At 44.4% G+C, this 25,325-nt stretch overlaps 1 protein-coding gene across 4 annotated transcripts in view; it reads right to left on the bottom strand.

Annotated features, from left to right (window-relative positions):
* The window catches only part of SERHL2 (serine hydrolase like 2), a 1,152,218-nt gene that overhangs the window by 200,848 nt on the left and 926,045 nt on the right, over positions 1-25,325 (bottom strand). For all 4 annotated transcript variants that reach the window (XM_044060988.1, XM_044060991.1, XM_044060989.1 and 1 more), the window contains exon 10: positions 23,722-23,756. In XM_044060988.1, the coding sequence (XP_043916923.1) occupies positions 23,722-23,756 (35 nt within the window). The remainder of the gene's footprint in view (positions 1-23,721; positions 23,757-25,325) is intronic.

Below are 25,325 nucleotides of genomic sequence, written 5' to 3'. Positions count from 1 at the left end.
CTGTCTTCCAGCCCTTCTTGCATGGAGTTCAGGAACAGAATCTTACCAGCTGATTGTTCAGAGAGAAGGCAAAGAGGTCTATACTTGAGGAACTCACCACAGAAGGATCATATCTTGGATGACCCCCCTGAACTAATCTCCATTTGTGAGGGTCTGCCCTCATCCTACTCAGCTTGTCTGCCACACACTTTTGCTCTAACGGAAAGTAGGATGCCTAAAGAGTAAGATTGTGCTGTGAAGCTATCTCCCTAGATAACACAGCCATCCTGCAAAAAGGGGGTACAACCTGGTGACACCTGATTTGTTGATCTGACACATGACTGTGGTATTGTCTGCAACAGCTTGAAGAGGTCTAGGGGACCAAAGATGATTCAGAGAGTTGAGTGCCTTAATGAGGAGAAGAATCTCTTTTACATTTATGTGCTTGCGTCTGTCCTTGGTGTTCCACACACCTTGCACTTTTATCCCTCCTGAAACCGCTTCCCAAGCAAAGTCTGAGACATCAGTGGTGGCAGATGGCTTTAGAATAGACAGGGAGAAGGAGATTTCTGATGTAAGGATATTTGCTGCCTCTGCCAAGTGATTTCACTCCTGACAAACTCCAGCACTGGGATTTGAAAGGACAAAGGAAGTCAGTGCTGGGACCAAAGAGACTTCTCATGTGGAGTTTTGCCAGGGGTAGCATGAGAATCACAGATGCCTAAGATATATCCTCGTAATGATGGAAGTCTGAGTGGAAAATCTTAAAAATACATCTAGATGTAGATCTATTTTTTCCTGTGGAAGAAAAGTTCTTTGAACTGAGATGTCTAGCTGACATTCCGGAAACACAATCCTGTGATAAGGAGTCAAAAAAGACTTTTGAATGTTCTCTTGGAATCCCAGCTTGTATGAGAGAGATGTAACCCAAGAGAGATTCCTGACAATTTAAAAAAGACTCTGCAAAGATAAGCAAGTCATCTAAATGTATAAAAATGTGGATACCCTGTAGCCTGCAATGAGGTATAAAGTGCAGTTGTGTACACTTACCATAAATGTAGATGTTCGAGTGTATTCACTGTTGCAGTCCTAACATAAGGGTTATCCGGCTCCCAGTAGTCCTCAGCCGGCCTGAATACCAGAGTCATTGGTATATGACGTTGGCTGTTGTCAGTTGTAAAACTGATGTCAGAATGTCAGGTATAAAAGGATGGCAGCCAACGCCATTTCCTCAGTTTTTCTTGCCTTAACTGTCAGGAGCCCCCAAAAGAAGGCTAACCGAGGAAGGAAACACCCTGGAAACATGCCATCCAAAAAATAAAAATAAGTAGCCTGTGCCTTAGGAAAAGAGGGGGAATGCAGGGTGGAAAACCAGGACTGCAACAGTGAATACACTCTAACATCTACATTTATGGTAAGTGTACACAACTGTACTATGTTCTTCGTGTTTCACTGTTGCAGTACTAACATATGGGTTGATTCCCAAAGCCCAGGAAAAGGACAAAGGGGGAGGATGAATCACAGATTAAGGGTTGGTAAGAAGGCCCTGCAAAACTGCAGAGGCAAAACCAACCCTGGATTCAAAAAACAAAGGTAGATTGTAATGCTTGTATGGACAGAAGACCAAGTAGCTGCTTCTAGAATGTCCTTAGTAGGCACACCTCTCAGAAAAGCTGCAGAGGTAGAGGCTGCTCTAGTAAAGTGGGTATTAATACCCTGAGGGGAAACTTCCCATGCTGTAGGTAACAAAAGTGTATACAATGAGCAATCCATTTGGAGATGGTTTGTTTTGAAATAGCTTTACCTTGAGCCCCAGGAGTAAAACTAACCAACAACTGTTAAGATTTTCGAAAGGATTTAGTCCTGTTTAAATAAAATCTCAGCTGTCTGTGCACATCAAGGGAGAGCAGAATCCTTTCCCCTTTATTCTGGGGATTATTGAAAAAGGTAGGCAGGTGAAAAGACTGGTTAAGGGTCAGACTGGAAACCACCTTGGACATAAAGGAGGAGTTAGTTCTCAGAGAAACCCGATCGGAATGAAAAATGATGTAAGGTTCTACTGCCATTAAGGCTTGTAGCTCTGAAACACTTCTGGCCGAAGTAATAGCCAAAAGAAAAGCAGTCTTCCAGGAGAGAAACTTCAAATCTGCTGAGGCAGCTGGCTCAAAGGGAGGTAGAGTAAGCTTTTCCAGGACAAAATTTAGATCCCAAGCAGGAGTAGGAGCTTTTCTGGGAGGTTTAAGATTGCTAGCTCCCCTCAGGAACTGCTTCATTAAGGGGTGAGAAAAAATGGGTTGCTCAAAAGAGCAATGAGTAGAAATTGCTGAAGCAAGAATTTTGATTGAAGAAAAGGAAAGTCCACCATTAAGCAAGCCTGCTAGGTAGTCAAGAATGAGGGAAAGAGAAGGATGATAAGAGTCTTCTCCTTTAGTCAGCATCCAAGAGCAAAATCTCTTCCATTTATCTGCATAGGATTTTCTGGTGCTAGGCCTCCTGGCCTCATGAAGAACTTCCACCACCTGTTGGGAAAGATTTAAAGACGTAACCAGGCAGTTAAATGCAGAGTTTGAAGATTAGGATGAAGAAACTTCCCCCCTTCCTGAACCAACAGATCTGGTACCAAGGGAAGATGCCAAGGCTGAGCCTAGGAAAGGCTGCGAAGAAGGGGATACCAAAGCTGCCTGGGCCAATCTAGTGCTATAAGAAAAGCCTTGGGTTTTTTGTCCCTTATCTTTGTCAGCACTCTGGGAAGAAGAGGCAGAGGAGGGATGCATAAATTGAGAGTTGTGCCCACAGGAAGGGCAGCGCATCCACTCTCCAAGCTTTGTTGTGAAACTCCATGGTGCAGAAGGTTGGAAGGAGATGACTGGTGAGAGAGGAGAAAAGATCCACTTGTGGAGTGCCCCAATGCTGAGTGATGCGATGGAAAATGACTTTGTTCAGTTGCCACTCGTGAGGATCCAGAACATGTCTGCTCAATTGATCCGCCAAGGAAGTTAGCCTCCCTGGAAGATACTGGGCTATTAGATGTATGCCCATGGAAGCTGCTAATGACCATAGTCTCATGCTTTGTCTGCACAAGAGATGAGTGAGTCCCCCCCCCCCCCCGCTTGTTGATGTACCACATGACTGTGGTATTGTCTGTTCTGATCAGCACAGTCCCAGAGTAGAGTAGGCCCTTGAAAGCCAGCAAAGCCTGCTGCACTGCCATCAATTCCTTTAAGTTTGTGCAGGTGAATCTGCTGGGTGCTCCAAGTCCCCTGAATGCCCCTGCCTTCCAGATGAGCCCCCCCATGCATAATCTGAGGCATCTGTGGTGAGAGTCTGGCTGGCAGGTGGTGGCAGAAAGGCAGACCCTTGTTCCGAGAACAGGCTGTCGCCCACCATAGGAACTCCATTTGTAGACAAGGAATTAAGGGAAGAATCAAGTCTAAGTCCTGTGTGTGTTGACACCAAAAACTCTTGAGGGACCATTGAAGTTTTCTCATATGCAGCCTTGCATATGGGATCATCAGAACACATGAAGCCATGAACCCCAGTGCTTGCAGGAATTGCCTTGCAGAGAGCTGAGTCATGCTTGCCAAATTCTTGAAGTAAACCGAAAGATCTTCTTGCTTCTCTTGAGGGAGGAATACCATTCGGGTGGCTGTATTCAGACTCGCTCCCAGGAAAACAATCTCCCTTGTAGGAACCAACTTTGACTTCTTTTCGCTGAGAGTGTAACCCAAAGAGCTGAGAATGTTCTTCTCGAACTCCAAATCCTTTTCTAGTTGTTCTGGGGAGTTTGCTTGAATGAGACAGTCGTCCAGATAAGGATAAATTTGGATGTTTCTCTGCCTGCAAAAAGCAATGGCTAGAGCCAGGCACTTTGTAAAAACTCTGGGAGCAGTAGATAAGCCAAAGGCCAATGCAGAGAATTGAAAGTGCTGCTCCCCAGCCCTGAAGCGAAGGAACTGCCTGCAACTTTCCCTTATTGGGATGTGCAGATAAGCCTCCTTGAGATCCAAAGTTACCATCCATGAATCCTTGCCCAGCATGGGTAGCAGCTGTTGAAGAGTGAGCATCTTGAACTTGGGAATCACCAGAAAAGTGTTGAGAATAGACAGATCCAGAAGAGGGCACCAGGTGCCCCTTTGTTGGGTACCAGAAAAAGTCTTGAATAAAAACCTAGGCCTGCCTGATTAGTAGGAACTGGCTCTATAGCCCCCATGGTCAGTAGAGAAGAAATGTGACTTTCTACCTCTGTCCTGAGAGTTCTGGGTATGTCTGGGTACCCTTTCAGAACAGGGAAGGTGTGAAAATAAAACTTGTAACCTTGGTTTACAATATTGAGCACCCATTTGTTGTCTGTGACGGTAGACCATACCTCTGCGAACCTGGCTAATCACCCCCCCAAAGGAAACCCAGGGCCCGCAGAGGTAGGCACAAGAAGGCCAGAGTCATTGAGAATGCTTGCTTTGGGAACCTGGCTTAGAACTCCCCGATTTAGCCGAAGAAGAATGCCATTGTTTAGCCCTTTGAAGGGCAGAAGCCTGTCCTCCGGAAGATCTGAAACCCCTAGGCTAGAGCGACCCTGCTTACCAGGATCAGGGAAAGACCAATTCTTGGAAGGGTACTGCCTACTTAACCGAGGAGGCTGAACCAGCAGGAAATCTTTTACAGCTTGCAAAGATTTTGCCTTATCCTCCATCTTTTTCAGTACCTCCTCAGCCTCATTACCAAAAAGATTGCCCTTGTGCAAAAGAACATCCAGCAATTTAGATTTAACAGGTTCAGAAAGAGGTTGCTCCCTGAGCCAGGCATGCCTTCTAATAATGGAACCAGTGGATGCTGCTCTGCAGGAAGCCTCCAAAGTATTAAAACCACAATGTAATGACTACTTATTAACTAGAGTGGCAGAATCCAGTAAGTCTTGTAAATCTTTGTTCTCTGACATGGAAGTAATATCCCCAAGTTTAGCCTTAATAGTCTACAAAGTATGTTGCTGATACTTAAGCATGTGGAAATGGCAATTCACAGATCGAATGGCAAGGGTTGCAGAGGTATAGACTTTTTTACCCCACCTGTCCAAGGCCTTAGACTCTTTATCAGAAGGAACAGAGTTCTTAGCAATAGTAGCGTTAACACCCTTGGGGTCTTGAGAAATAATCTCAGGATCAGCAGTAGGGTTTTTAAAAAGGAATTGGGTGAGAATCAGGAACCCTATAATGCCTATCATGTTTTCTGGGGGCAGGAGGGCCAGAATTAGGAGTTAAAGAATTTTCCATGAAAACATCATCCACAACTTCCAAAACTGGAGGTATATCCAGTGGCTTATGCTGTGGCAAATCCAAACATTTCCTGATTTTCTTCTTAGACTGGGGAAAATCCTGACATTCCCATTTAAAGTGCTCCCTAAGAGTATGCAAAATATCCCCAAAGGAAAAATCTTCTGAAAATGGAGGCAGAAAGGCTAGTGTCCTCAGCATCAGAATCCTCAAAGCCATAAAAAAGTTGAGAATTTCCTTCTTCACCAGCAGAAACACTGGAAACCTCAGAATCTGAGACAGACAAAACATCAGGAGACAATTCCTAGCCTTCTTGGAAGGGGGAGGATGAGAGCCCCTAATCAGTGAAAGAAGATCATCAGCCATCTTTACCAACTAGGACTGAGGTACAGGAGGGGAGGCCGACGCCTGCCTGGGCGAAGGTTTGCAGCTGGAAGGTTTGCTAGCAATCCAGAGGGACTCGGTAGGCCTAACGACTGCAGACGTATGGCCTAAGGTAGTCGGTCTGGATCTGGTCTTGTGTCAAAGAGAAGAGGCATCAGAAGCCGGTGCCTGCTCCGGACCCATCTGAAGCGGCGACAGGCGGAGGGTCTGAAGACGAAATAGCAGCCTGCGGCATGGAGGACTCAGTAAAGGCCTCGGGCAGAGGCCTGCGGCTGAAAATCTGCAGACTGCAGGGGCTGCGAAAGCGCCTCACTAACTACCGCTGGGCTGACGACCAATTTCACCGGTGCGTCGTCAGCAGATTTAATCCTAGGCCTGTTGCAGTCCTTGTTTTTGCATTTCCTAGGTATATCCGAAGCCGGGAGACCAGAAGATGCCATACTGACGAGCCTAGGCCAAACCCCGAAATGTTTATACAAAATCTTAGCTCTACGGCGTACTGTATGCGGGTTAAAGGAGGCACAGAGATCGCAGTAAGGGACGTTGTGCTCAAAGCCCAAACAAGTTATACAATAGGAATGAAAATCACGGTGCGGAATCTCTTTTCCACAGGCAAGGCAGTTATTAACTGTATGTGACATTCGTTAAAGCAAGAAAAGAGGATCCCCAATGGGGTACTTATCTGAAGGAGTCTTCAACATGGTAGTCGGAAAGCAAAAAAAGGTAAACGACCAAACGGCACTAGTGCATATTACATCTGCTTCGGCCTCCACGGCAAGAAAGACTGAAGAAATGGCGTCGGCTGCCTTCCTTTTATACCTGACATTCTGACATCAGTTTTACAACCGACGGCAGCCAACGTCATATAACAAGGACGCTGGTATTCGGGCCGGCTGAGGGCTACCGGGAGCCTGATAACCCATATGCTAGGACTGTAACAGTGAACACGAAGAACATCTGGACCTAGACACTTTGTGAGCACTCTTGGTGCACATGATAGTCCAAAGTTACGGCAGAGAAAGTACAGCTGTGTACACTTACCATAAATGTAGATGTTCAAGTGTATTCACTGATGCAGTCATCACATTTGGGTTATCTGCTTGCAGTAGCCCTCAGTCGGGGCTTACAGAACTTATAGCAGAAATGAATGCAATGGCCTATCCATTTAGAAATGGTTTACTTTTGAAATAGCCTTCCCCTCTGCCCCTGCAATAAATGCCACCAGCAGTTGTTCAGATTTCCTTCGAGTGTTAGTCCTGTCCAAGTAAAATCTAAGTTGTCTGTGCACATCTAAGGAGTGTAGCATCCATTCCCCTTTGTTCTGTGGATTATGGAAAGAAGGTTGGCAAATGAATGGACTGATTAAGAGCCACACTGGATACCACCTTGGGCATGAAGGAGGGATTGGTTCTGAGGGACACCCTGTCCGCATGAAAGATGATGAAAGGCTCCACTGCCATAAGGGCCTGTAATTCAGATACCCTTTTTGCTGAAGTGATTGCTAAAAGGAAGGCTGTTTTCCAAGAAAGGAATTTTAAATCTGCACTAGCAGCTGGCTCAAACGGAGGAAGAGTGAGTTTCTCCAATACAAAGTTAAGGTCCCAGGCTGGAGTTGAGGCTCTCCTGGGTGTTCTTAAGTTTTTGGCCCCTCTGAGGAACTGCTTGAGCAGTGGATGAGAGAAGAGAGGAGGTTCTGTGTTATAATGAGCTGAAATGGCTGAGGTGTGAATTTTGATGGAGGAAAAAGAAAGGTCCTTGTAAAGCATCTCAGTTAAGTATTGTAAAATCTGAGCTAAGTTGGGCGCTGCTGTGCTCATCCCTTGATATTGGTTCCAGGCACAGAATTTTTTCCATTTTTCAGCATAAGATTTTCTAGTACTAGGCCTCCTTGCCTCTAAAATGATATCCATCACTGGTTTACTGAGGGATGGTAAAGGAGAGATTAGGTAATTAGCCAGGCTGCTAGGTTCAGGGTTTGAAGCTGAGGGTGCAGAATCTGGTTCTCCTGCTGAGACAACAGGGTAGGGGTCTGAGGCAGGTGCCATGGGGCCAACGGTGACACATTGAGGGAGTACCAGTGTTGGCGTGGCCAGTCTGGTGCAATTAATATTGTCCTTGGTTTGTCCTGTTTGATCTTTAGTAGTATTTTGGAGAGGGGAGGCAGAGGAGGAAAGGCATAAAATGATAGTTTTTTCCAGCTGAAGGACAGAGCATCCACTTTGCAAGCTTGTTTGTGGGGAGTCCTTGTGCAAAATTTGTCCAATTGGCAGTTCTGGGGGGAGGCAAACAGGTCTATATCTGGGCTTCCCCATTTGTTTATCAACATGTTGAAAATCTTTGGTTCCAGTTTCCACTTGTGTGGGTCCATGAGGTTTCTGCTTAGTCCGTCTGCCAGTGTATTTAGTTTTCCTGGCAGGAATTGAGCTTGTAGATGCACTTGGTAGCTCAAGGCTGTGTTCCACAATGCCATGGCTACTCTGCAGAGGGGGTAAGAATGGGTACCCCCCTCTTATGTACCACATAACAGTGGTGTTGTCCGTCTTTACCATTAACTGTCCTGGAAAAATGTGGTCCTTGAAGGCTGTCAGAGCATTCTGTACAGCTAACATTTCTTTTTGATTGATATGCAGGTGGATTTGACTTTGGTTCCACTTGCCCTGAATGCACTTCCCTGCCAGTTAAGCCCCCCATGCATAGTCTGATGCGTCTGTTGTTAGGGTTTGGGCGGCAGGGGGTAGAGTGAATGGTAGTGCCTTGTTTTGGTGGCAGGCCTCTACCCAACAAAGGAACTCTAGGCGTAGGCAAGGTATGATAAAAATCATTGCTTATAGATCCTGAGAATGTTGACACCATAGGCTTTTTAGATACCATTGTAGTTTCCTCATATGCAGTCTTGCATATGGAATTAGAAGAATGCAGGAGGCCATGAACCCCAAGGCTTGCAGTATTTGCCTTGCATATAGCAGGGTTTTTTGGCCACTAGCTTGAAGTAGGTTGTCAAACGAATTTGTTTCTCTGGCGTGAGGAAAGCCACCTGGGAAGTTGTATTCAAGACTGCTCCCAGGAATATAATTTGTTGACAGGGTACTAGGTGTGATTTATTTTCGTTTATGGTGTACCCCAGACAAGTTAGCACCCTTTGTACAAAGGCCAGATGATTCAAATGAATGTCATGGCATTCTGCCTGAATTAAACAATCGTCCAGGTATGGATATATTTGAATATTTCTTTGCCTGCATAATGCAATGACGAGCTAGGCACTTTGTGAATACCCTGGGCACAGTAGATAAGCCAAAGGGCAGTGCAGAGAACTGATAGTGCGTGTAGCCTGCTTTAAAGCGTAGGTATCTTCTGCAAGATTCCCTGACTGGGATGTGCAGGTATGCTTCCTTTAAATCGAGTGTTGCCAACCAGGCATCTTTGCCTAGCATAGAAAGCAACTGGTGAAGAGTCAGCATCTTGAATTTTGGAATCACCAAAAAGGTGTTTACAGTAGACAGGTCCAGGATAGGACGCCATGAATTGTTTTTTCTGGGTACCAGTAAAAGTCTTGAGTAGAAACATTGTCCCTTTTCCACTTCTGGTACAGTCTGAATAACCTTTATGCTTAAGAGAGAGAGAGAGTACTTGCTTTCGAGCCTCTGCCCACTGATTTGGGGGTAGATCTGGCCAACTGTTTGGGGTTGGTAATGTGTGGAAGTGAAATCTGTATCCTTGGAACACTATATTTAAAGCCCATTTGTCCTGGGTAATGAGTTCCCAGTTTTTTGCATGTAAAGCAATCTTTCCCCCAACGGGGCAGTCAGCTGAGAAGTGCTTGGAAGTTTTAAAGTGAAGTCATTGAGACAGTTTACCATAGCCCCCCTATGCTTCCAGATTTGGAAGTGGAGGACCACCACTGCTCAGTTCTGTGCATACCCTGGGACTGAAGCCTGGGTGTTCTGCTGGATCTGGGTTTGGGCTAAGAAGGCCTGGAAGAGGCAGGAATGGACCAATTCTTAGAAGGCCAATGCCTACTAAAGCTTGGAGGTTGTACTTGTAACAAATCTTTTAACAATTTGCATAGACTTAGCTTTTTCCTCCATCTTTTTAAGAAAAACTTCTGCCTTATTGCCAAATAGGCGGTCCTGATTTAAGGGAGCATCCAGTAATTTAGCTTTAACATGATCTGGCAAGGATTGCTCCTTAAGCCAAGCATGCCTTCTAAGTACAGACCCAGTGACAGCAGCCCTGCAAGATGCCTCTACTGAATCAAAACCACATTGCAAATTATGTTTTCCAACTTGTTCAGAAGAATGCATTAAATCCTGTAAATCCTTATTTTCAGCACAGTCAGGAATCAACATCATTTTCTATTTAAGCAATCCAATAATATGCTGCTGATACTTTAATATATGAAACTGGCAGTTTAAGGCCCTAATGGCCAAGGTTGCAGAAGTGTATACCTTCTTACCCCATCTATCCAGTGCCCTGGAGTCTCTCTCAGAGGGGGTATGATTTTTGGCAGTAGTAGCTTTAATGCCCTTGGGTCCCTGTGAAATGGTCTCAGGATCGACAGTAGGATTTTTGAAAAGGAACTTGTGAGAGTCAGGAACCCTGTAACATCTATCAGGTTTTCTGGGAGCAGGAGGTAAAGAGTCAGAGGCCAAGTTAGATTCCGAAAAGGCACAATCAACAGTGTCTAGTACAGGAGGGACAGCTAAAGGTCTGTGCTGAGGCAGGAGTAGGAAATCCCTAAGCCTCTTTTTAGAATCAGAGAAATCCTGACTTTCCCAGCGAAAATGCTCCCTAAGAGTATGCAAGGTTTCACCAAAAGAGAAATCCTCCGGGGGGGGGGGGGTTAGAGGGAATACAGTCCTCAGCATCAGAATCCTCATAGGTAGATAAGTGTAAATCCTGGTCATCAGAACAAACAGAAATTTCAGAATCCTGGTCAGAAGTATCATAAGCAAACTCAGTCCTAGGTCTCTTAGAGGGGGAAGGTTGGCTTCCCCTGATTAAAGTAATAAGGTCTTCAGCCATTCTTATCATTTGTTTTTTGGGCATAGAGGCCTGACCATGCGGTCTGTGCGTCAGTTTTCTAGGCATGGTTCAAGTTTTAGGCCTCGAAGAAGAAGATGGCATTGGTTTAATATGCAAGTCAGTAGGCCTGAATACACCCTCAGAAGTCGGTGCCTGCACAGTGGCTCCGGACCCATCCAAGGTAGAGACATCCACAGGTTCCACAGTTGAAGCATCTTGCGGCATACCGGACTCCGAATGGGTCTCAGTAGAGGCCTGCGAATCTGAAGTAGCGGGTATCAGGGGCTGCAAAAGCGCCTCAATGAGTACCGGCGAACTGGCGACTGGCTTAGGAGAAATGTCGTCGGCAGCTTTGGACGTAGGCGGCCTGTCTCTGTCTTTATCTTTGCGTTTTTTTGGAATGTCGGTAGTCGGACGGCTTACCGAAGACATATCTGGATAATTGAACCGAGCACCAAAATATTTAGAAGCGAAAATATACCAACTATGGATAGTTTGTGGTTTAAATAAGGCACAAAACAGACAGCGAGGTATGTCGTGGTCAGGGCCTAGGCAATGAATACAGTATGAATTAAATCTTTATGAGGTATTTGCTTTCCACAAGAAATGCAATTACTTACTTTTACTGACATCGGTTTAGAGCAAGAAAAGGTTTCCCCAACAGGGTACTTAGCTTTTAGTTGAAGACTTCGGTTCTAAAAATCGAAAATGAAAATTTCAGTAGTCGGCCGACCGGCACTTGCAAACTGCTTCTGCTTAGGGCACCGCATGGAAAGACTGATGTAATGGCGTCGGCTGCATGTTTTATACCCCTGACTACCTGACGTCACGGAAGAAGAGACAGCAACCGACGCAGGACCCAAGACTTTGTTAATCAGGCTGACTGAGGTATACTGCAAGCAAATAACCCAAATGTGATGACTGCAACAGTGAAACACGAAGAACATCTGTTAATGTGATCCAGATACACAGAACCTTAAGAAAGCCTGAAGTCGCAGTAACTAGGAATGTGATAAGCATCTTTTAAATCTAACATTACAAGGAAACTTAAATAAGGAAGAAGAGGTAACAGCAGGTATAGCTTTAGATAATCACTCTGCTGCTACACATTTAGTTAATTAAACAGGCTTTGAAGTGACATCACTTTGAATTTGGGTACGATACACAAACAGGTTTAGGAAGGAAAGATCCAGACTAGTCTCCAAGAATGTTATTTATTTGGCGCTAAAACATCCTTGAATAAAATCACTTTCCCATCTGAGAATGGGAAACTGGTTTTATCACACCCTGGAACAGCATGCAATGAAGGACAGGTAAAAACAAGAGAGTCTGGTCTGGTCTGGAAAAAGAGGAATTACTCCCTGAAAAAGAGGAATTTCCACCAACTGCCATCTGTAGCCTTGATGAATTATCTTCAGATCATTTGTCCGAAACTATGTGTTGCCGAAGAGAAAAGTGGAAATCCAGATTTTCAGGAAGAAAACTGTCTGCCAGTATGGGTGGGAGGAGCAAAGACTCTTAAATAGTCATTCTGACTAATGACTAATGGGACTGGCCTTGATTTTGTGAGCTTACGGAATTCTTCTTGGGACCCCCTTGCCAATTCTTCTTAAACATCTGTCTACCTGTACTTTGCTGAGACTGTTTATTTTGTTTCTTACTGGATGAAAAGTTTGAGAATCTCTTGGAAAGCTTGGAAAATAAGGACTAAAAACTAACAGAGATTCCCTGTACCAGCTTACAGCTTTTAACACACTTTTCAATCACTTCTGCAGCAAACAGATCAAAAACAAAAGCACTATCCAAAGGAGAATTTTAATTCTAATTGTGATCATTATCTGGGAGGTTCTGAGAATGCAGTCATGTAAACGTCCTCAAAATAGTACCAGTGGTCATAGCTTGGGAAGAAGTACCAACAAATTCATATACACAAACAATAATCCACGTAAAAGACACTCAGCTAATGCCCTATTTAAGCACACCCAAATATGTTCAGGATTTATATTTAGGTTTTGGGTCCTGGAACAGGTTAAAAAATCTGATAGGGGTGGTAACTGGGAAACGAACCTTGAGTATAAGGAGCTCCAAAATGGAAGCATGTTCTCCAACAGGGCTGAATGAGCATTATTCCATCATCCCTGACCTAAAGAAAAGAGCTTTGAATTAATAGTTCATGTTTTATACTATTATTATCATTATTTTTATGCGAATATACGTCAATATTGTGTTTTATTCCATACATAGAATAGATCATTTTTCACAGTGCCTAAGTTAGTTGTTGTTGCTTTAATTGTATTAATTAATGTAGTAATCAATTTGTTGAGTGGTAATGATTGTTACTATATAAATGTGTGTAACTTGGGTTTTGGTATTCTGATGAAGTTCCTTTACTGTAATGAAAGCGCTCAGTCTGTGGATACCAAGATGCTGTTAAATATTTTTACTTGGATTTTTGTGCTGTGACTTTGGCCTTCACTGAAACCAGTGTGGCAACTGAGTGTCTTTTACATGGATTATTGGTTGTGTGAGGTTCCACTCATTTTTTTTCCACCTCTTTTGTTGTCATATACACAAACTATACAATGAGGAGTGACTTGAACAGAAGAAATTAAATTATTTAAAGAACTTTTACCCACAAGAAGAAACTGCAAAAAAAAAAAAAAAATCCCCCATACTTTCACAATTAGTCAGAACAAAACTTAACATATGAGCATGGCTATTTAAAATTCTGAAAATCAAAGTTGCAGATGCATACACATTCCACCACCACCCCCATACATATCAATAATCCTCCCATGCTTATCAAGAAGACTAGGATTGGAATTAACTAAATGTTTAGCAGCAGAGGGATTATCAAATGCTACAGTTGCTGAATCAGGTTTGGGAAGAGTATATGAAAACTTAAAAGAAAGGAAATGTAAATATCTTACCTGTCTTTTTAGGAGTGGCTAGCTGACTGTCAGGAAAATTGCAAGCTGTAACGCACATCCTTCAAAGCTGACAGAACTGCGGGAATTGGTGCAGGTTCTGGAAATTCCTTCTTTAACAGCTCATAGTATTTTTTGAGGGAATGAAAAACCTGTGTTCTCACTCTGAGCACACAGACACATTCTAGACATAGTCTCAGTAAAAGAGACCCCCCCCCCCCCACAGGGACACATAGAAACTGATCTCTCCTCCATGTCTGAACCAGAAATCTGAGGAAAGAAAATTGAATCTGTCCCTCCATCCTCCTGTCCAGATTCAGAATCTTGAATCTCTTCAGGAAAGGAGGCACCTCTTTCTTTTACCAGAAACTATTGCACAACAACTAATAGCCTGAATTAATCCCTGAGCCAGACCCAGTAAACTACTCCTATCAAAGGAAATGTGAGTAAGAGTAGATACATACTTAGCTATTTATTTCTGACAGGAAAAATCAAACAAACAGTGTTATTAATGGCAGCAGCAGCTTCCCCAGGAATGGGTACACCATTCTGACAAAAAAGGAAGCCTTCTTTGCTCACTCTCCCAGGACTGACGACAGTGGCTCTCCCTTAAACAATGACAGGATCCCAACCTCCTACAGTGGCTGCAGGTGCTATACCACAGGTATCCAAGGCAAAAGATGAGTGGTCTGAGGTGCAACTAATCGTCACAGCACAGTCACTGACCTATGGCTGTGGCAAATTGCTAATCGGCTGTGAAAGCAAAGGCTGATTACTTAACCTTTTCTTTTGTGGCTAGAAAAAAGACCGACTGAGGGACCGACAGTGTTCCAAGATCAAGCCAAAAATGCTGTCTCTTTCCTGTGGAAAACAAGCAGCAAATGCCAATAAAACTAAAAGTCTTTGAAAGTCACTTTTTTTTCTCAGAAAAACAGCAAAAAGCACTTTAAAACACTCAGCCAGCCCCCAAAAGTAAAATTTCTCCACAGAAAATTTTTTTTTTTTTTTATATACTTTAAACAATTTTTAACTGATAGGAAAAATGAGCACTCTTGTTTAAAAGTGCAATACAGTCTCGTGACAGTCTCTTAAAACAAAAACTCCTACCTAACTTCCCTGAAAAGGAAAGTGTTATCAAACAAAACAATTTTTTAACATGGAAATTTTCTTCCCAAAAGGGAACTTACAAGCCCAGCAAAGGAATAGCAAAAGCCAACCACTGATCCTCAAAAGCCTCAGAGAAGTATATTCTTCGGTGGCAAAAAAGCTCTGAAAGGCTTGACACCCAAATCTCTCTTTTTAGTCAGCTCAGTTCGAGCTGACTAACATTTTGAGTGCGTGGAAAGTGCCCTGAAGCTTTGCAAGTGGAATAGCTGTTATATCCTTGGAAGGATATAAATCCATATAGTTAAGGCTACTGTAGCATTGATCAATATGACGAACATCCAGAAATCACATACAGACATAAATTACATATTGGTACCAAAGCTATCAGGCATGACTTTGCAAAATTCAGGATTAGTCTAAATAGCACCACTAAGCATGACATATGCACTACCCCCAGACCATTTCCACATTTTGGAATAAACTTCAGGCTAATATTAGTGTTATTACATGCTTGCTTGAGTTTAAAAATAATGCAAACTATTAGGTTGGTAAGTAGTAAGTTTCAATGCAACCTCAAGGAGTCTGTGCCTCTAGATTGTCTCTGATCAAGGACATAATTACCCTGAACTTATCAGTTGTCAGGAGCATATTCAAAAACAACTGACAGAGGTTTTCCTTCTGTAAATGGTGGTCACAATGTTGTGATTCCCTTTGTCTAATGATACAAATTCCAACTGAACAGCATACAACTAGGCATTTGTGGGCATTCCCATATATGCTTATGGGATCTTCAAAAGTATCAACTACAGAGCAGGAGAAAGACCAGCCTGGTCACTAAAGCATGCTCCAGAACCAGTTGTGGGTGTATAAATGTAAAGGGAGAAGATTTCCCCAAGCTCAAATTCAGACGAGGCAACACATTCTGAGGATACTCAGATCTGTTATTTGCAAACTTCAGGATAGTCTGCTTGCCCTAATGAATGAAGTGAAGTGTCTGCCATACCTTGAGTCTTGCATGTTCCAAATGGTGCTGTGAGTGCCTCCCTACACAACCTCATGACCATCTAAGCAAGATTAGTAGAAAAAAATGACTAAATGGCTAAAGGACAATCACTATACGGGTAAAGGAGTACGGGTCACAGTGAATTGGCCTGGGCCCCTTATTTTCTGTATTCCATGTTTCTCCTTATTGCCCTTAGACAAGTACGCTGGATGGTCCTTCTTTTGGGCTTATTCTACTGCTGCTGTTTTGTGCTGACAAAAGTCTCAAATTTCTCCTGCAAGTAAAGGAATGTTGCAAGGCTGAAGCCCTGACAGGGGCAGTAGCCAATGACAGTGTCATCAAGCCCCAAGACAAAAAGGCAGTACCTGTAATGGTCCTAACTTAAGCCCTGGCAATCAAAGGTATAACTGGAAAATTTATGCAGTCCAAGCAATGAATGTACACAATTCAGGAAAACATTTCAAGCTGTACAGGCAGCTAAAAATAAACTGGCAAAGGCTGATGAGCACATGTGTACAGGCCAAAGATTATCCCCTTTGGCAAAGGAGGAGACCCTGCTAATTATGATATGGATAACACACCTCTAAGCTCAAACCCAGTGGTGCAAGACTTGGGAACACAGGCTGATAGCAATCTAAACTTCGATCACCATGTTTCCACAGAGTTAAGAAAAGCCTTCTACATTGCACATGTTATAAAAAGAAGTTAGGTCTTACCATAACGTTCCATCTGTGTTGTTCATCTTCTTTCATTCATCACAGATGGGTTCGATTCCAAGCCCTCTGAACCGAGTCGGCCTATTACCAAGCTCGCGCCAGCCAAAAAACTCTCAAGCTAAGCTTTTACCCACAATGGCCTTCTCCATTACCTCAGATCAGTTTTGCCCATGTCATACAAGTAAAGCAGAGGCCATTTCTGCATAAATACCCGAAGACACCACTAGAACCCAAAGAATCCGACAGGAGCCTTTGGTGGGGGAAGGAGGGAGGGAAGTGATGAATGAAAGATTCTCTGATGTTGTTAATCTTCTTTCCATTCATCACCGATGGGACAAAATCCCCAGATACGTTATCATCCTTGGGTGGCCCTTATGGAAGAACGTTCCTAAGAACCACTGAGCTGAAGGCAGCTCTCCCTCTGGAGACCACGTCCAATTTGTAGTGATTGATAAAAGTGTGGAGTTTAGCCCAAGTGGCTGCTGCGCAAATGCTATCCATAAAAGCCCTGGAATGGAAGGTTACAGAAGTTGCCATAGATCTGGTGGAATGGGTTTTAATATTCTGTGGCACAGGTTCTTTTGCAAATGAATAAATGAAATGTATGCAGTCCCTTAGCCATTTCGATAAAGTGACCTTGGAAACAGAGTTTCCCATTCTAGGCCCAGAGAAGAAAATAAACAGCTGGTCAGTCTTGCATATCGTTTTGGTTCTGTCCAAATAGAATTGCAATTGCCTGTGTACATCCAAGGAATGTAGACAGTATTCTCCTTTATTAGAAAAGTTAGGGAAAAATACTAGATCATCAACAGACTGATTGATGGAAAACTCAGAAACAACTTTGGGAAGAAAGGACGGGTTCGCCCAGACTGTAGGGTCTTTTGATGCACAATGCCTGCAACTCTGAAACTCGTCTGGCTGACGTGATGGCTACCAAGAAGAGAGATTTCCATGACAAGATTTTGATGTCACAATTCACTATGGGTCCGAAGGGGGGTTGTGTCAAAGACTGGAAGACTAGTATGAGGTTCCATGGCTCTATAGGCTGTCTGATTGAGGGTCTAATGTGAGATACTCCTTTGAGAAAGGTTTTGCACAAACGCAGTGATATGAGCAGAGTACCAACCAATTAATTATGATAATTAGAAATTCCCGCAAGATGTAATCGTATGGTAGAGGCTGTGGCTCCATCTTCAAAATACTTAGACAGGTATTATAAGACCACTGTGACTGGAGCCGAATACGGACCTAGCATCCTTTCCATTGACCAAATAGAAAACCTTTTCCATTTGTCCAGGTATAGTTTTCTGGTGGATGGTTTATAAGAAGCCAGAATGATATCACACACAGGAGAGGGGAGGTCTTCATACCTGGCAACTAGTGGAAGTGGAGAAACCAAGCTGTCAGCTTGAGACTGGACAGATTTGGATGAGTCAGCCCTTGGGGGTGAGAGATCAGATCTGGAAAAGGGTCCAGAATCCAAAGTGGGTACAACAGATGAGGCTGAAGGAAGGGGAACCAGACTTGTCAAGGCCAAAATGGGGCTATGAGGATCACCTTGCATTTCAACCAAATGGCTTTCTTTATGAACTGTGGAATCCGAGGAATGGGGGGATAGGCATAGAGAAGTCCTGTGGGCCAATCGTGAATCAGAGCGTCCCTCTGGGACACCCCCTTTGGAGGGAATAGGGTGAAATAGCTGCTGCATTTGTTGTTTGAAGGGGAGGCGAAGAGGTCGCAGCAAAGCTGGCCCCAATGGCTGAAGATTTCTGCTGCTACTTCAGAATTATGAGACCAGTCGTGGGGGAAGAGAATACATCTGATCAACTTGTCCACAATCACGGTGGAGCTTCCCGGGATATGCGTTGCTTTCAGAAAGCTTTCAGAAAGCGGTTGGAGGCTATCGGTCATTGCCAAATTCTCATGGCCTCTCGACACAGGGGGCAGGATTTGGTTCCACCTTGCTTGTTGATATACCAGACTACGGACATATTGTTTGACTGAATTGCAATCGTTCCAGATGAGAGGACCAGATGGACCAATGCTAACAGCACCGCTCTCAGTTCCAGAATGTTGACATGCAAGTCGGCCTCTAGCGTGGACCATGCGCCTTGGACTGTCTCTCCCTGGAAATGACCCCCCCCACCCTATCAGGGAAGCATCCGTGATCACAAAGGCCTTGGGCTAAGGGGGCTGGAATGGGAGGCTCAAAAGATCTGTGTCTGGCTTCATCCACCAAAGAAGGTCCTGTTTGCAAGAGTTGGTTATCCGGCTCTGAAAACATTGGGGGTGATGATTCGGGAATCAGTGAGAAAGAAGAAGCCAATGGAGGATTCACATATACAGTTTCGCAAGAGGCACTATTGGTATGGAGGCTGCCATGGAACCTAGGACCTGAAGAACTTCTCGCCGAAACTTTGTTTTGGCAGAGTATCCCAGAGCTTAAGCTTCAACCTCTGCAGTCCGTGAGCTGGGAGTGACACCAGACAGGATCGAGTGTCAAAGACTGCCCCGATGAATTCTATCTGCTGGGTTGAAGCAAGGTTGGATTTCTCCCAGTGCACAGTTATCCCCAAAAATTCTGCCAGAGAAAAGGTGTATTGCAGGGTTGTTATCAGAAGATGCTTGGTGGGGGAGATAAGGAGCCAATTGTCTAAATATGGAAACACCCGGAATCCTTGCAGTCTCAAGTGAGCCGTGACCAACGCCATGCACTTCGTGAACACTCTGGGGACTGTAGAAAGACCAAACGGCAGGGCACAAAACTGGTAATGATTGGCTCCTAGCCAGAAGCAAAGCAGACTCCTGGAGTGTGTGTCCATTTTGATGTGGTAATACGCATCCCAGAGATCTATCGAGCACATCCAATCGCCCTCCCTTAGAAAAAGGAGGATGGACTGAACCGTGCCCATCCGGAATTTGGTTCGGGCGACATGTTTGTTCCAACTGTTGAGATCCAGGATGGGACTCCAGTCCCATCTTTTTTGGCACCAGAAAGAATCTTGAGTAAAATCTGGATCTGCGTTGGTCTGGTGGGAATAGTTGGATGGCTCTTTTTTGATACAGCTTTCTTACTTCTGAAGCTGCCTCTTCCCTCTGACTGGGTGGAACATTGAGAAGTTTTGTTGGAAGTTTTGGATAAGATATGAGAGGAATGGTGTAATCTCTGGTAATGATGTTCTGTACCCAACGATCGGTGGTGACAGAGAGCCAGGCAGCTTGGTGCACAGAGAAACGACCCCTGACTGCTTCCAGAGGCAAGCAATCGGGCCGCTTTTCAGGAGCGCTGGTAAGGCTGTCAAGAGGAGTCGTCTCTGGAGCCTTGGTTGCGTGGACCCCCCCCCCCCGCCTCGAAAGGGATGTCTTCCAGAATTGTTACTCCCTATGCCGCTGAGGGTATCATCACCACATGCGGCATGGAAAGGACCCTGAGATTTTTTGTGCCACAGCTTCCCACTCTTCTCGTACCTGGAGAAGGAATTGTTGAGAGTTGGAAAAATGAAGGCCTATGGCAGACAGGGTCTTACCATCCTGCTCACACCTGGCCAGTGTGTCCTTGACCTTGGAGCCAAACAGGGAAGATGCTTCGATGGGAGCATTCAAAAAGGAAGACTTGAAGGGGTCCGCGAGGTCCCAAATGCATATCCAGGTGTGACGCCTGATAACTATGCCTGAACCCGCAGCTGTAGCCTCTCCTTCGGTTGCATGTGAAAGCAACCTCATGGACGAATTGGAGATCGATTCCAGGGTTGCAAGCTGTGAGGCAAGTTTGTCCCTCACCTCGTCAGACACCTGCCCTGCGAATGTTCCAGAGGGTTCAGAAATCAAGTCTCTTTGGAGCCTCGTAAAATGTGCCAAGTAGTTCTGGGACCGTATGGCAAAGGTCACTGAAGTAAAAACTCACTTCCACAATCTGTCCACGGCCCGGGACTCTCTGCTGGGCAGGTGGACAGTAGGACTCTCTTCAGCTAGATCCGTTTTAGTGGCTGCTGCCACCACCATAACATTGATTAGTAAACCTCTGGATTAATGTGGGTGTTGCTTGGGTCGGAGAGAATTTTGTCGGGAATTCCGAGGGATCGCTTCAACAGAGTCAGGGTTCTTCCAGGCGAACTGCACCACGAGCTGAACTAGCTCATCTGCAAGTGGGGTCACCCAAGAGGTAGAAGGCCGGGTGTGGAAAGCCTGCAGGAACACGGACTCCTCAGAAGAAGGATTAGTGGGCTTCCAGTCACCCCTCTGTTTCAGCATTTCCAGGATGTCTCCAAAGGAGACATCATCAGGAGGTGACAGTGGGGACCCTTCACCATCATCGAAATCTGTGCCCTCTGTGAGAGACTCCTCAGGTGAGTTTACGTGCTTACTCTTGCATGATCTCTTCTGTGGGAGCTCCTCAGTGGGGGCTTCTGAGGAGGACCGGGCAGAGTGGGTACCCTGTACAGTCAGTTCCTGCGGCTTCTAAGCCCGGAGTCCAGAGGAGATGGCAGGTGGCAGCTGTAGCTCAGGGGGAGAAAACTGAGGTTCCGACATCAGCAGAATGCTTCCAGAAGCAAGAGCCCTCTCCATTACATGGAAAACAGGTCTGCCAGAAGAGGGATGAGAGCCCGGAACTGAGAAATACAACCTAAGAACTGGGGTTACACCCCGCTCCGTCGAACTCACTCCCAAGGATGGAGCCTCAAAAGCAGGAACGGAGCAGACAAAGCTCCTGGTACTGAGGACGGAACCGAACAAACACTCGGTACAGTGCCACCAACTGAAGAGCCCACACCCCAATCACCAGGTTGAGGAAGGACTGCTTCAGTAGGCACCGAGGAACAAAGGGAGGGTCCTGGAACTAAAGTGAGGTCCACTACTGGCGCCGAGATGGGGTACCGAGACAGACGCTGGAGTAGAAGGCTTTGGAATCGAGGTGGTCAAAGGAGGAGAATAGGATGGAGTCTGTGGAGAGATCAATCCAAATCCCATAGGGGGATGGGTCCTGGAGGGCATGGGTATCCACTGGCTGCCAGCAGCTGGTCCACAAGATGCAACACACCGAGTTCTGAAAGGCTCCTGGTGGATCTAGTGGATACTCCTGATGGGGAGTCTGGTCATTCTAGGAATGGGCTATATACTTGGCCTAGGAACGGATCTACAGAAGGAGAGTATTGGGTCGTGGTACGGGGTCTACCAGCACCGAAGTCTCAAGTTTGGAAACCAGAAGCAGTGAAGTGAAGTCAAGTCTACTGTAGTTGGAACCGTAATAGAGCTCTGTGCCGAAGGGGCACTCGGAGCCAAAACGGGAGGCTAAATCGTCATTGCAGAGATAGGCATCGAAGGCGTGCACTGTGCTGAAGTGGCACCTGGTGCTGAAGTAGTTAATAGGTAGGTTTATGGTCGGTGCCAGAGATGGTATCAGAGCTGAAGCTGGTGCCAATAAAGTAACAGTCATAGTGCCCGGAGCAGATAATGTCGGAGCCGACGAGGCAGACATACGCTCCGAAGAAAGTTTTTGTATCTTAGGTTTGACAGACGTGCCTGGTCACCCGAGGGTGAAGAGGGAACCGAATGGGACCTTTTTTTTATCTTTCCTAGGAGGGGTTGAGACCTCCGTCATAGAAAGGGCCACTGAAACGGGCGATTTAAGTAGGCCCTTTAAAATCAACTTATTCTTGTGCTCAGAGTGCACTGGCTAAAACTTTGGCAAATTACACAGGGAGGCTACACCGAAAGATAGGGCACCCCCAAACAATAAACACAATCATTGTAAGAGTCACTGTTAGGAAGTTTACCATTACACGAAGTACAGTGCTTTGAAACTTGAAGTACCCTTCTTCTCAGACACTATGACAAGTTAACAACAATCAAAATCTTCAAATACAATGTCAAATCCTATTTAGTCTAGTCTAACTAAACAAAGACACACAGTATCTATCCCAAGAGGAGAAACATGCAACTAGATAGAGAAGGAAGGAACAGCAGCTATGGTATTCAAAGAATACCACAAGGTTAAGGAGAGAGGGCCATACCACCAAAGGTACTTAAGAGCTTACCAAACGGTTAGAAGGAAAGAGCAAATGGGGTAAATCTAACTATAAAAGTGAAGATCAATGAAAATAAAACACGATATGAGAATCAAACAACTTTCTCACAAAATATCAGAAAATTTCCACTTAGCTGAAAGCTCGGCTGAAACGTGGCTTTATGGCTATGCGGCAAATGAGATCTGCGGTACCAGGGAGAAGGACATTGTGGGTAAAAGCTTAGCTCGAGAGTTTTTTAGCTGGTGCAAGCTTGTTAATAGGCCGACTCAGTTCTAAGGGCTTGGAACCGAACCCATCGGTGATGAATGGAAAGAAGATTAACAACATCAGATATACGGGCATTGCATGCAAGACTACAGAGGTTATGACTCTGTTGTACTTGACCCTTACAGACCATTAATTGGGTATACTGCTCCCTTCTGTATGTATCTCACCACACACCTGCAGCAACTGGAAAGACCAAAGAGGATTCTAACCAAGAGAAGCCAGGGCCTCCAAAACGTGACTTTCTTGAAAAGACTAAAAGCAAAGGGCACTGTACTCTTGCTGACAGGCAACCTATGCCTGGCCTACAGAGCAGTCTCTGACACTGCCCTAATGGAGCTGCACATCTGCAAATCAAATCGGACAACAGACACTCGTTCCTGGGATCTCAACCTTGCCTGCAACATTAACAAAACATGTTAGAGAGACATGTATATCTCCCAGAGTTTGTCACTCCTCTGGAACAAGCTCCCACTTCACGTGAAGCAGAGCTCCTCAATGACCCTATTTAAATGTAGCCTTGACAATTGGATGGGTGACCGTAAATTTACCCTGGGGGTGGCACCTATGTCCCTCATCAACAAGGGAAGTTGGTGTTGATCATAGAATGGCTCTGCTAATGACCATCTAACTATGGTCAATTAGGGTACACAGATTTTTATATGGCTAGGTTTGTACAGGTCCAAGGTCCATTAGCCTAGTAACCTCATATGAACCTATGTAACTAGGGCTGAAAGCATGGGAGGTTTGCAATTTGATGAAAAGACAAGAGGAGAAAAAAGTACTCCACTCAATGCAGACAGCCCCCTTGAAGTTAGACAAGACCCGTTCAAAGATCAGTAAGAGTCTCTAGAAACAAGTTACAAAAGCAGCTGGACAGTCAAAAAGTGAAAATTAACCTTAATCTGATAAGATACTTTACAGCTACCAAACTTTCATCCTATCACCGGCCTGTGCCCCTGGGTCTTTCAATAAACAAAAGACATGTTTGGTGGAAAAGTATTTATTAGACACAATGACACTCACCAGGTTTATTCTGAAATCTCTGTTAAATACCAGACCTGTGACAAAGAAATTAAAAAGATAATTAATACAGTTCTGCAGTAAAATAAAATGTTTAATCTTATTTCTTACTGGACTCAGAGGAGGCCTGTATGCCAAATCATGCTAAACACAAAAAAGCAGATACAGTGTACAGTGGCTGGGCTACTGAAACAGCTGGGTGGCAACATACAAAATAATCCATTAACAGAATGGAAAAACACAAGGACTACACATCAACACACCAATTTTCCTGGGAAGTAGAGCTGTGTGAAATACTCATCATAACAGTGCACGACTGACTTCAGTCCTTCCTTTCTAGTTAAAGTTATTCACAACTTACTGGCATTACAAGCCCTTTAAATGACACCAATAACTGACCCCAAGTTCTCAAGTAGTGGATTATAGCCCTTCCCTGGCTTTCTAAGATGACGGTTTTGACTCCTTAAAACAACATACTCCTTCCTGCAATAACAACGAGGGAACAGCTTCTACATTAGTGCAGTCAAAACCACCCAAGTGAAAATTATTTCACTAGAATTTAAAACAGAAACACATGGAGTTCCTCTCCTCAAGTCCATCAACAATGTTTTTAGCAGATCACACTTGGTCACCACATACAACTTCTAACAACAAGCAGCGACAATACCTCTTTCATTAGCAATAACTGGAAACACTAATGTCACAAAGTACATTACTATATGTGTTGAAAATGGTGGCAATCACTGTAGGCTCTCTTTTTTTCCAATAATCACTTGTGATTCCTAGTACCTGAAAACTCATCTTTTTAGGCTTTAAATTACCTCAAAAGGGTAGAACAGCAAACTATGAGTCCAGCAAATGGGCACAGCATATGATGATTACTTCCAAGGAACAACTGCTTGGAACAGAAGTTTAGCTTGTAAAAGTGAAAGTGTGAACAAATGGACCAGGTCCCAGCTTCACAGATCCCCGGCTGAGACTTCTCTGATAAAGGATGCAGAGGAAGAAAAACATTTGGGTAGAATAAACCCTACTATGGGTATGAATGGACTTGTCAGTTGAGTGATAACATCCCATACTTTTCACTAGCTAATAAGAATCTGTTCTCTTACACCCTCTGGGACATCTAAACATGCCTGCTGCTGCCTCCATTGACTGAGAAGTCCAAGATTTTCTATCCAGAACTCTGAGGGTGAGGGCAAGCAAGCTCCAAAATGCATGGTTAAGGTAATTACTAAACAGAGTGACTTACCACGTCAGAGGTTTTAATGAACTGGAAAAAAGTTGGTTCAGACTGAGGCTACATTACTATCTGTTTGACAAAATTCAGATTCTACTAAGGAATAATCAACTTAGTCAACTTATTGTGAATTTTAAAGTCCTTCCAAAACAATTTAACAGTAGACAGAGAACTGATAACTTGTTTCAAGTGCAACAGGCTAGCAATGCAGAACAGCAGGATTTCCAAGGTGGCTGCACATTTGACACACACCTTAATTTCAGCTCTCTCAGTGTGAAAAAAGAAACTTAAACAAAAGGGCCACTAACTCTGTCACTTTTAGTTAATTCAGTTACTGACTAGTAAGTACACTGGCTGGACACCAGCA

Source organism: Protopterus annectens, chromosome 2.part0 (assembly GCF_019279795.1).
Source record: "Protopterus annectens isolate FY-2018-M chromosome 2.part0, PAN1.0, whole genome shotgun sequence".
NCBI classification, from domain to species: domain Eukaryota; kingdom Metazoa; phylum Chordata; order Ceratodontiformes; family Protopteridae; genus Protopterus; species Protopterus annectens.
Note: the sequence above shows the minus strand (reverse complement) of the source record. Positions and strands in the feature narration are given on the sequence as shown.